The 12,638-nt window shown below is 46.0% G+C and overlaps 1 protein-coding gene across 1 annotated transcript; it reads left to right on the forward strand.

Annotated features, from left to right (window-relative positions):
- The first annotated feature begins 815 nt into the window (after nt 1-815).
- On the forward strand, nt 816-11,292 carry B4GALNT1 (beta-1,4-N-acetyl-galactosaminyltransferase 1). The gene is made up of 5 exons (XM_048487627.1): nt 816-930; nt 6,032-6,222; nt 7,622-7,762; nt 8,996-9,233; nt 9,700-11,292. The coding sequence occupies exons 1-5, from the start codon at nt 816-818 to the stop codon at nt 9,909-9,911; spliced, it is 897 nt and encodes a 298-aa protein (XP_048343584.1). The 3' UTR covers nt 9,912-11,292.
- Nucleotides 11,293-12,638: the final 1,346 nt, after the last annotated feature.

The following is a 12,638-nucleotide window of genomic DNA, read 5'->3' on the forward strand; positions in this document are numbered from 1 at the left end:
CTACAGCAGTTCTGAGAGATAGAAGCAGTAGGGAAAAATAGGATTTGGATGAGATTAGGGAGGTGAGTAGCGGGACTTATAATGCTACCTAGGTTCAGATGAGGGGTTCCCCGGAAGGAGGCAAGGATTCAGATGCACAGCATGTGAATCCAAAGAAGGACAATACACTGCTCTTTGATGTATTAGAAATTATTGTAAGTGTTTGTATTCTTAGATTTTTAAATGTCTTCTGAGTCCTGTGTTCCTGGAGGGAAGAGGCCTATAAATATACATAAGAAAACACATTTTTCCTACTTCTAAACCCTTCCACATACAGGAGGTCTGGGGTTCAGATCCTGCCCTCACTTTGAACTCTTCCACATTTCTTTCCGCCTAACCTTCCTACATGCTATCTGGTCATTGAATTGTAAAATAAAGTCTCTTTACACGGGTTGCTCGGAGAATATACTGGAGAATATAATGAAGAATATAAACGATACCCATTTGACCTCTTTGGAAGAACTGAAGGATAAAGCCGCAGTAGATCGCGGATTTCATCAGTACATCCACTCTGCACATAGAAAGAGCTTATATTCAGAATATTTTATATTCTGTAAATCTTGTCTAATCCTTTTAAAACTCCATATGCTAGGAGCCAACTTGTTAAATGGTTTAACTACCCATTTTGTTAAGAAAGAAATTTGTAACCAGCTAATTAAAGGTGACAACCCCTCCCTGCCAGTTTGAATATTATAGGAGAGGAAGGAAATTCCTCTCTTACCCATATCTCATCATTTTATCACTACTCAATCTTTCCAACCAGGCCTGTACCGGCCATGGTGACTGATCTCAAACCCCTGGCTGTCCTGCAGTGGCTGCATGCCCACGGGCCAAGGAGCAATGCCTGCGGACAGCACCCTGGGGCATGGCTGGGCGCCTGGGGCTGCCCGGGTGGGTGGGTGCTGTGGCAGGGCAGGGCGACTTCCTCCCTGGGTGCATTCCCTCCCCTTCTGTCCCTGTCTGCCCAAAGTAGGTTTCCAGCCTTCCCTAGGGTTGGGAAATACCGAGAGGTTTGGGGAACGGAACTTGGGGAGGCGGGAGTGGGGGAAGGGCAGGAACCGCAGGGTGCAATGCTGTCCTCTAGCAGCCATTTTCCAGGGCAACTGATTGTGGTCATCTGAGATCGACAATAGCGAGATCTCTAGGAGCTACCCGCAAGGTGGCAACTTGGCCCCAAAACCCTCGTGAGGCCGAAGCAAGGTCACTCCCTGCAAGCGAGGTCCCGAGAGCAGCCCACCCTGCTGCCGGCCTCAAGCATTTATACCACTAAGCCGCGGGTATCTGTCTTTCCAGAGAGCCAGCCAAGGAGAGCTTGGGATCGCCAGGGTGAGCCTCCGCTGGAAGGGCTGAGGGGAGCAGTGCTAATGCGCTTAAGGTCCTTTCACCTCACTCAGGCAGGATTAACCCGGCTATATCGGGTCATGGAGGGAGGGTTTTCCTGCCTGCATATGTACTTTGGAATGAGCCCGGTGCAAGTACCCATTTTTTGGAAGGTATCTACCGGGCAGCAAACAGGAGAGGGTGACGGGATCTGGGGAGCCTCATCCCAGCCGCCAAAATTGGTTGATTTCTACGGACACACTCTGGGTAGCCAGCTTCATTTCTCTCTACTTCTACACTAATGCATAGTGACTGGATTGGTCCTGTCACCTCTCTGTTGACCTATGCCAGTGATGGCTTAACCTTTTCGGTGACCGAAGTGCCCAAAATGGCAACCCCAAACCCATTTATGTATCGCAGTGCGCTAACGCGGGTAATTTAACCTGAATGCTGAGGTTTCAGCTTAGAAAACGGGTTGGCTCCTGGAGGCATGCCTTACTCAGGAGGTGCTTGGTGGTAGCCGGTGGCTTCTTGTTTCTTTGAAGCAACCGCAACTCTTCCAACAGGTGAATCACGGCCCTAGGGAGGGAGCTGCTCAGAACCAAGCCCCATTACAGCAAACTGCTTACTCCCAGGTAAAGGGATTGCGCTTTAGTTCTTCACATGAAAATCTCAGTGAGGTTTAACAGCACTTCCTAACAGGGTTACTCTACACTGCCTCACAAACTAGGGTCTTGGGTTTAATGCCAATAATAGAGCCCAGGCTCCAGGCCAGCCTAGATGTGTGTGTGTGGGGTGACTCTTGTTCGCAAGTGCTCCACAGAGAGGGTTTCGAGGCCACCCCCGGCACCCGTGCCATAGGTTCGCTTATCACTGACCTATGCTATGGTGAGGCCAAGCATTAAGGTAGAGATACTTTAGGAAACGTAGGAAAACAGAGCTGGAAGGGACCTCCAAGGCCATCTAGTCCAACCCACTGCACAATGCAAGAAATTCACAAATACCTCGAAATCCTCCTACCAGTGACCCTGCTCTGGTTGAGGTGGTATGACCCGGTTCAGTTCTTCAGCGGTGAAGAAGCTCATGGCAGATCGTCTTCTTGTCTTGGGACACTTTCTAACAGGAGGCATCCCTTGAATGGAAAATCATGGGAAAACCCCACCGTAGCCCTCCTTGTCAGCTGCGCCATTAAATTGCAAAGTGCCTAAAATAAGTTAGCCAAATTACTTCCGGTGAGAAAGCTGTTAAAACGGATGGGTGCCGGACTAGAATCAGGGAGGTCTGGCTCCTCAGATCCTGCCTTTTCATGAAACTGGCTAGGTGACATTAAATCTATCAATGCATTCCCAGACAAGCCCACCACAGATTGTTAAGGTAAAACAGAGGAGGGATGATTGTGTACGGTTTTGAGTCCCACAATTATAATGAATCAGGACAGGTGTGTCCAAGGCCCAGATTTGGTAACCATGATGTAATCCTTCTCACCTGGGGCCTTGATGCCCTGAAATGATCTCAGCCCATCCCCAAATCTCCAGGCATTCTAGCCAGAGTTACATTTTTCTTATCTATCTATCTATCTATATTCATTCATCTATCTATCTATCTATCTATCTATCTATCTATCTATCTATCTATCTATCTATCTATCTATCTATCTATCTATCTATCTATCTATCTATCTTGGGCTTCATCTATCTATCTATCTATCTATCTATCTATCTATCTATCTATCTATCTATCTATCTATCTATCTATCTATCTATTCATTTCTCCATTCATCTATCTATCTATCTATCGCATTTATAAACCTACCATCCCTAAAGGGCTGCATTGACAATATCACATATGATTGGCCAAACAACAATACACAGGATAAATAAATTAAAACAGGTTAAAACAATGTACAAAAATTCATAAAACAAGCAGCATCAGTACAATAATATATATAACAGTAAGATTATAAAAGTATAAAAGCATGGCCCCAACCCAGCCAGGCGTATGTAGGTTAGATGGGTTATGTTGGCGCACCAATGACTGAATTGGCACGCATAATATCCCGAGGGGGGAGTCCCCTATGTGCATCACTTTACATTTAGCTACATTGAACTGCATTTGCCGTTTCTTAGCCCACTCACCTAATTTATCAAGGTCCGCTTGGAGCTCTTCGCAATCCTTTGTGGTTCTTACCACCCTACATAATTTGGTATCATCTGCAAACTTGGCCACCATACTACCCACCCCTACTTCCAGGTCATTTATGAATAAGTTAAAGAGCACTGGTCCCAAAACAGATCCTTGGGGGACACCACTCCCTACATCTCTCCATTGTGAGAATTTCCCATTTATACCCACTCTTTGCTTCCTGTTCCTCAACCAGTTTTTAATCCATAGGAGGACTTCCCCCCCTCTTATTCCTTCATTGCTGAGTTTTCTCAACAGTCTCTGGTGAGGAACTTTGTCAAAAGCCTTTTGGAAATCCAAGTAGACAATGTCCACTGGTTCCCCCTTATCCACATGCCTGTTTACACCCTCAAAGAACTCTAGTAAGTTTGTAAGACAGGACTTGCCTCTGCAAAAGCCATGCTGACTCTTCCTCAGCAGGTCTTGCTTTTCTACATGTTTAATAATTTTATCTTTAAGGATAGATTCTACTAATTTACCAGGAACAGATGTCAAACTGACTGGCCTGTAATTTCCCGGGTCCCCCCTAGACCCTTTCTTAAAGATTCTTAAAGTATGCATTTTGGTAATCAATTTGTCATCATTTATATATAGATTGCATTCAAAATCTGTCATTTGTGAATCAAAACCAGCATTCTTATTACCTTTCAGTGTTTCGAACAGTTGGTAATAATGAAACCAATTTTCAGTTCTCTCTTTTAAACCATTCGTAGGTTTAAGTTCACATTTATTATCTTGAAAAATCCACAGCTCTCTATATGTTGGCCATTTTTCTTGCATATTCATTTCTTTCCTGGCAAATGTTTCAGTTGGAGACAACCACAGAGGAGTAACTCCTGCAACAAATCTCTTCTATTTCAACCATATCCATAATAAGCTCCTCCTAACATTCTGATTGGAAAAATCTATGTGCATTTTCCCCTTACACCACAAATATCCATGCCAACCAAACCTCCTATTGAATCCCTCCAGATCCAGAATTCTACTGTTCTTCAAAGTCACCCATTCCCTTACCCATACTCAACAATCAGCTTCAAAATACAATTTGAATTTTGAAATGAAAGGAACCCCCCCCCCTTTCCTTTGTATCCTGGATATTTTTACATTGAATTCTTGGTTTCTTTCCCTGCCAAATGAAATTGCTTATATCTTTTTTGCTATTGTTTAAAACATGATGTTAACTATTGGAATGGCTTGTAACAAAAATAACAACCTTGGCAAAACTTTAATCTTTAACACAGATATTCTTCCAAAAAAAAAAGACAAATTCAATCTATTCTATCTCAACAAATCTCTCTTGACTTCTTTCCATACTTTAACATAATTGTTTTGACATAACACACAATTCTTGTTAGTCATCCACACTCAGAGATATTTTCACCATCATAAACTGAGATATCTGAATCAAATTGTGATTTTTAAAATTCACATTTTGGGATAATATTTTGGTTTTATCCTTGTTCAGTTTAAATCCAGCCAGCTCTCCCGATTCCTTTATTTTACTTAGCAATCTTTCCACATTTTGATAGGGTCTTCCAATATAACCACCAAATCATCCACAAAAGCTCTCAATTTATATGGCTTCCAATTTTCAATCCCTTAATCTGGTTATCATTTCCTATATATCTGTCAAGTATCTCTAAAATCAATATAAACAATAACGATGAAATAGTTATTGTTTAGTTCACTTTTGTATCTCACATTTTCCAGACATTGTACCATTCACAATTATTTTAGCATACAGTTAGATATAGATTGCCTCTACACCTTTCATAAAGTTGTTTCCACACCCCGTTTTTTCTAATGTTCTTAACATAAACAACCAAGAAACATTATTAAATGCCTTCTCAGCATCCTGAAAAATTGAGGTTAATTGTTTGTCATTATGTTTTTCATAGTACTCCAACACATGCAAAATTGATCTTATATTATCTCTCAGTTGTCTTTTGGGCAAAATAGCTCTGAGAAGTTAAACAAAGCAGAATGTGGTACTTCATAAATAGAACGGTGCTTTATCCTAGATAAACCTATTATTACTTATCTCTATTTTCTCCATTAAAAATGCCTTCCTGAACAATTTTATAGGTAGTTGAAGAAATGTTGCACCGTCATAAGCACAGAGAGGCTCTTTGAGTTGGCAGGGCACTAGAACACTGGTATTCATACCTACAAACAACGAGAGAGAGAGCTTTACCATGCAGAGTGGGGCAGTGCAGAAAGGATCATAGAGTGAGAAATCCTAGAGCAACCCATGCCCCTTTTCCAGTTCTACCAGGGAAGTCCCAGAAGCAGAAACACAAGCAGCACACAATATATCTGGTGAGGTGGGCAGCTGTGATCAGTGGCACATGCTGTCAATTTAGTAACACCAAGGGAGTGCTGAGCGCTGCTTATGCTCTGCATGAACCCATTGCAAAGGACTTGTCCCTGTCAAGCCATCCTTCTTCTGCACCCATCTGAGCCTCTTGCATGACCCATCATCTCTCTGCAGCAGAATACAACATCAGCGCCCTGGTCACTATCGCCACCAAGACCTTCTTGCGCTATGACAAGCTGCGAGCGATGATTGACAGCGTCCGCAAGTTTTACCCCACGGTGACCATCATCATTGCTGACGACAGCCAGACCCCTGAACGGGTGGAAGGGCCGCATATCGAACAGTACTTCATGCCCTTTGGCAAGGTATGGGCTGGGCTGTGGGAAGGCATAGAGTTGCCAACTCAAGGTAGGGAAATTCCTGGACATTTGGAGGCAGAGCCTGGGGAGGCCAAGGTTTGCGGAGGGAGATCAATAAGGATATTAGGCAATAGAATCCACCCTCAGTAGCTACCATTTTCTCCAAGGGAATTTATATCTGTGGTCTGGAGAGAGCCAGTGTGGTGTAGTGGTTAAGAGCAGGTGGATTCTAATCTGGAGAACTGGGTTTGATTCCCCACTCCTTCACCTGAGTGGCAGAGGCTTATCTGATGAACCAGGTGTGTTTCTGCACTCCTGCTTTCCTGCTGGGTGACCTTGGACTTTCCACAGTTCTTTGGCACTCTCTATGCCCCACCTACCTCACAAGGTGTCTGTTGTGGGGAGAGGAAGGGAAAGGAGCTTGTAAGCCACCTTGAGTCTCCTTACAGGAGAGAAAGGTGGGGTATAAATCCAAACTCTTCTTCTTCTTCATAATCCAAGGAGAACTCCAGACCCCACCTGGAGGTTGGTAACCCTGTGGCCTCAGGCTGCATTTCAAAGGTTTTTTTTTCAGGATTTCATAGGGCAAATCCCCCATGAGGGGTGGGGATTGCCTTCTGCGGTGGAGTAAGGAATTGGGCCATGAAATATAGCCATCATTTATAAACACCTATTTTCCTTATGTCGTAAGAGAGGCATGTTTCCTTGGTACGAAAAATACATGCTATACACATGCACTACCCCTGAGAATTAAAACTAGCAGGCAGTGAGTGGGCATCCTAGTGTCGCTATGCCGTCACTTAACACGGATGTGTTCCCTCTCAACAGACTTTGTTTCTGCTCATAGTCAGGATGAACTAATGGAGTCCCCCCTCCCCCACCCATTTCATTCGTACTTCTGTGCGATACTGATCCGCATGATTCACCCCAGGGAAGTAGATTAATAAATGTAGATCAATTTAGGACAGAGTCCAAGGTTGAAGGACAAACAACTGGGTTAGAATAATCGCCTGCACGAGGATCCCAGAGTTGATATCACACTCCAAATAAGAAGTAATATTAGAGCTGGTAACCTAGGCTAGTGGTTGGTGAGTGGAGGCCTCTGGGTCAAATTAGGACCCCGACTGTGGCTTCCTCTTCCCCACAGTTGTCAACAAAGAGACCAGCTGAGATGATGGTGAAGGAATTATATGAAATATCTGGATTTATGGGGACATGGCGGTGGTGGAAGACCCAAGAGGAGGAGCAAAACTCTGGAGATTGAGGGTGTTTAATAAAATGGATGGTGTGTAGAGCTTGGTACAATACGAGGCGGGCAAGTGGCAATTCTTTGTAGCCTGACAAGGGGTTGACATTGGCAGTTCCCATGACTTTTCTTTCATGACTCCATCTCTCTCCTTCCTAGGGTTGGTTTGCTGGCAGGAATCTTGCTATCTCCCAGGTGACCACCAAATATGTTCTCTGGGTGGACGATGACTTCATCTTCTCACCTCGCACCAAAGTGGAGAAGCTGCTTGACGTCCTCGAGAAGACTAGCCTGGACCTGGTGGGTTGCTTTCCTGCTTTTTTTCCTGAGTGTTCCCTCTATCGAGACGGACATCTCTCCATCCAAACGGTTTCAGTGGCCAGGGTTCAAACTGGCAGTGAAATTCTGCCTTGATATGTGGGGTGGGTGTGGGGAGCGTGTGGAGTGATCCCAGTAACCGTTCCTAAAGTGAAAAATCTTCAGGAGACCACCAGGACAGTTGAGGAGAATCAGGACACCCACCCACCCACCCACCCAAAATGCTACTTCTTGGGCATGGGAGACCCCCTGAAATAGCATAAGGGGAGTCTGAAATCTGCTAAGGGTGGGAGGAACTGGCAAAATTTCTGCAGAAATGATTGGTGGAGTCTAACCCCATATGTCCATGCCTCCAGAAACTGTCCTTTATTGTGCCTTCATAGAGTCTCTGCCCTAGAGTTGCCAATCTCCAGGTAGGGGCTGGATATTCGCTGTAATTACAACATCTCCAGACTACTGAGATGGCTTATTCGTTATGTATTTATTCATTATTTAGTTTGTTCCCCTTCTCCTGGAGAAAATGGCTGCTTTGGAAGGTGGATTATGTGGCATCATGCCGTTCTGAGGTCCCTTTCCTCACTTCACCCTCAAATCCCCAGGTCCTTCTGAACCCAGAGCTGGGCAGCCTAGCCCTGGCTAAACCTTACTTTGGAATCTGGAATTTTTTAAACCAGGGGTCTGCAACCTGTGGCTGTCCAGATGTTCATGGACTACAATTCCCATCAGCCCCTGCCAGCATGGCCAATTGGACTACAATCCCCATCAGCCCCTGCCAGCATGGCCAATTGTTGTCCATGAACATCTGGAGAGCCACAGGTTGCAGACCCCTGGTTTAAACCTTGCTTCCACATTTGGGCCTCGTCCAAATCTCTGAATGAGGTTGCCTGAATAAGTTTGGGAAATTCCTGGAGATTGGGGGTGGGGGCAGGGAAAGGCAGGGCAGGCTTTAGGGAGGGGAGGGGCCTCAGCAGGGCAGTGTCATAGACTCCGTCTTTCGAGGTAGCCATTTTCTCCCAGGGAACTGATCTCCATAACCTGGAGATCAGTGGTAATTCCAGGAGATCGCCAGACCTCATCTTGATTCTGGCAATCCCCTCTGAGCACCTGATAATACCTGCTTCACTCTTCAGGATGAACTGGTGCAAGCACCTCTAGCTCCATTCTCCTCCCGTCTCTCCATCCAGACCGCCAAATGTCATCTCCTGTGTTTTGCAGGTGGGTGGAGCCGTGCGAGAGATTACCGGCTACACTACCACCTACCGGCAGCAGATCAGCGTGCAGCCTGGCGACAAGGACGGGGATTGCCTGCGAATCCGGCAAGGCTATCACCACGTCATCGAGGGCTTCCCAAGCTGCGTGGTTACCGATGGAGTGATCAACTTTTTCCTCGCCCGAACAGACAAGGTGCTGCAAGTTGGATTCGACCCCCGTCTCAGTCGTGTTGCCCACCTTGGTGAGTGGAGTGTTTGTGTGTGTGTGTGTAGCACAGTGTTTCCGTTCGAACTTTGCACCTGAGAATCCCCCCACCCGAGAATTCACCCCCTGATAATCCAGCTCCTTCCTGAGACTCCCTCCGCAACAAGAACTCTAATGGCGACCACCTGAGGGATCCACCATAACGGTGGATGGAAGAGAGTGGGCATAGAATGCTTCCTGCTTCCTGTAGTTCACACAGGCAGGCAGGAAGCATTTGACATCTGGGTTAAAGGGGAAAAAATAGAGATTTTCATTTAACCCAGGTTCAGGCAAATATAACAGGTCAGAAGCATTTGGGGGCAGGGGGAGTTCTATGGGAACCTCTCCCCAAAAAATGCTTTTAAAAAAGGGCCTGAACCCATTATATTTGGCCTGTTCAGAATCGCCCAGAGCCTCCTGGTTATGTTGGTGACCCTGTTTTCCTTCCCCTCATCCAAATCCAGAGTTCTTCATTGACGGCTTGGGTGTGCTGCATGTGGGCTCCTGTTCCGACGTGGTGGTGGACCACGCGTCCAAGATCAAGCTGCCCTGGCTAAAGACGGACAGCGAGAAGCAGTATGCCAAATTCCGCTACCCCAACTCGAGTGACAGCATGATCACGAAGCACAGCTTCTTCTACTTCAAGAACCGGTTCAAGTGCATGACGGGCAACTAGCCTTCGTTGGCAGGGTGCTGAGAGTCCCCACGGCAACCGGCCACATCCTCAGGCATCCAGGTTCTGCTGATCTCAGGCAGCCTGCTCCGGCCACAGGTCGTGGGCAAATAGCCTTGCTTGTCAACTAGCCAACCCCCTCCCCCCTGAACTCAGGGAGGCCTTGGCATCCTCAGGCCTTGGGATCTGGAAAATGGGCAGCCACTCCCCTCCCTACTGTCCTTTTTTTAAACAAAATCTTTTTAGCATGAAGGAGCAGCAAGGCTGAGCTTGTTCCTGAGACTGGCGCTGGAGTGGACAGCTGCTTCCTTGTCTTGCATTTATAGACTAAGCTACCTGGAATGAATAACTCTACATCGAGTTTGACACTGGTAAACTGACTGGGACTTTTTGTTTCTTCCCCTCCGTTCCGTGTTGGGAATCTCCGATGTTTCTAATAATCTCTGTGCTTCCTTCTGCCTGCCCCCTCCCCCCCCCACACACACAAATGCGCACATGCACACACACCAAACAGCTTCCGATCCAGGATATCCTAACCTTCTGTTTCAGTTTCATCCATTGAGGAGGGTTGGATCGGTGGGGAGAACATACTTGATCTGCAGTGCCACAACTTTCTGTGCCAATAAGTCTTTGCATCTGTGCCCCCTTTCTGAACCCCCGGCAAGTGAATTGTCACCCTGAGAGATTTTTATTTTATTTTTTTAAAGTGCCAAAGACTACAGCGACCACTGGGGGAGAGGGATGCTTGGGAGGGGGACGAGCCTGCCACCAGAGGACACTAAAGGGGGACACGAGCACGCTCGAGATTCAAGGCGTTTCAGGTTCACCCTCTCCTGCAACAGCCGCAGCAACAGAAACTGTGGCATGAACGTTCACAGACTCAGACAGAGTGGACAAATGCACTCCAGGCTCTAGACGTTTCAGGTTCACCCTTCGCTGCAGCAACAACAACAAAAAATGACCTGTGTGTTCGATGGATGCCGACTCACGAGATGCAGGAGGGGTGGGGATAGACTTTGTTTCTTTTCTAACGGGGTGCACTTTTTTTATATGCTGAAGCAGACAGCTGATCTGCTGGAGACTGTACAGTTTTTAATTTAAACCAGATCTGTTTGTCAAGTCTTTCTGCCTTCCCTCGTTTTCCTCCTCGTTCCCAACCTGGCAAGCCTCCCGCATAACTGCTCTTCCTGAAATGCATGGGATCTGTCTAGCGTTGAGAGGGTAGCCGTGGAGGCTGCAGCCAATCAGGTCTCCGTTTTTATATTTTTCCCACCCTTCTCACACCTTGTTAGGTTGTGCCAGTGTGTTCATGGGGAGGCAGTGCAGGGCATTGCCCGCCTGGAATTCTAAATATACTGATCTGCAGTGACAGTTAATAAATCTTGCCCCGTCCCAGTGTTATTTCTGCAGACACCCTTGCATCTTAAGAAATGGAAGTGTTGGAGAGGCTATTGCACTGAACTTTGGCTGGGATTGGAAATTAGGAGTAAAACACAAGCATATTTGCCGTGCTGTCACTGCCTTCATAAACTGATGATGCTCAGGCGTTTGTGGGGAATGCCAGTGGATCCAGAGCTAATTGTTCCTTAAAGACAACAGGGAAGGTGTTGCATTCCTATGGCTATCCTTGTGATTTTTCAGCACCATTCCCGTCAAACAGAGATATCAGCAGATGAAAAATTCTGCTGCATTTCAGCCAAATCCTTATTTTCTTTTAAAGAAATCTTGCGTTTCCACGCTTTCTCCTTTGATAAGGACAATGCCTTCACTTTACTGAGTTGCCAGAGTCACATATTAAAAATAAGGGACAGTTCAAAACTGGGCATCTGAAACAAGATGTCGGTTGCAGGTTGGCCAGTTTTTAGCCACTTCAAAGCTTGAAAGGAATGGCATTTCAGGTACTTGCAGTTCTGGGCCTGTTTATATATCCAGCAAAATCTCAAAGTTTGGGGAGTTTGCACCTCTGCATTCCCTTTTTTTTTTAAAAAAAAAAGCTTTTTCACGTAGTGAAATGAGCAGGTAGGCATACGTTACATTACATTCCCTTTACTGATTTTTTTCAGCTAGAATTGGATTCCAAAGTAGTTAACACCCATTGAAATCCAACCTACAGTTCCAACAAAAGACACTAGAGATAAGTGTGGTGTATGCGGCTGACTCCACCTGGATGGTTTGTTCAGCATTGGCTTGTAAACGGAAACACAGTTTTCAGAGCATCCACACAATGCCATTTGTCCAGATGTCTGCATGCCAGGATTTCCCCTGTTGCTCCAGACTTTCCTGAGGGATTGTGGTTTGAGTGGGTTTGCATGCTGTGTGACTGGTAGAGTTGCCATCCTCCAGGTGAAGCCTGGAGGTCTCCTGGAATTACAACTGATCTCCAGATGACAGAGATCAGTTCCCCCTGGAGAAAACTTTCTGGCATGATACTCTGGATGAGATCTCTTCCCTCCCCACGCCCTACCATCCCCAGGCTTCCCTCTCAGATCTCCAGGAATTTTCAACCTGGAATTGGCAACCACAGAGGATGGGAAGATGAACCTTTTCAAACCTCCTGTCCACATTGGTGAAATTTTACTGCCATCTTACCCTTGTGGGCACCATTTCCCCCTCCTCACCACTGGTCAACTTTTTGCTGTCTTTAAAAAAGCAAGTGGTAGTTGCTATACTGCTATAGCACTATAACCCAGAGTGCTACAGCATCTACTGATTTCTTTTTAAACCAAAAAG

This window comes from Sphaerodactylus townsendi, linkage group LG03, assembly GCF_021028975.2.
Source record: "Sphaerodactylus townsendi isolate TG3544 linkage group LG03, MPM_Stown_v2.3, whole genome shotgun sequence".
NCBI classification, from domain to species: domain Eukaryota; kingdom Metazoa; phylum Chordata; class Lepidosauria; order Squamata; family Sphaerodactylidae; genus Sphaerodactylus; species Sphaerodactylus townsendi.

Bases quoted from the DNA above. Each gene is read 5' to 3' on its own strand.
- B4GALNT1 (XM_048487627.1), top strand. From the start codon at position 816: ATGGTGACTGATCTCAAACCCCTGGCTGTCCTGCAGTGGCTGCATGCC. The intron at 7,763-8,995 runs GTGGGTTGCTTT...TGTGTTTTGCAG, and splicing joins AGAAGACTAGCCTGGACCTG to GTGGGTGGAGCCGTGCGAGA. The intron at 9,234-9,699 runs GTGAGTGGAGTG...ATCCAAATCCAG, and splicing joins CAGTCGTGTTGCCCACCTTG to AGTTCTTCATTGACGGCTTG.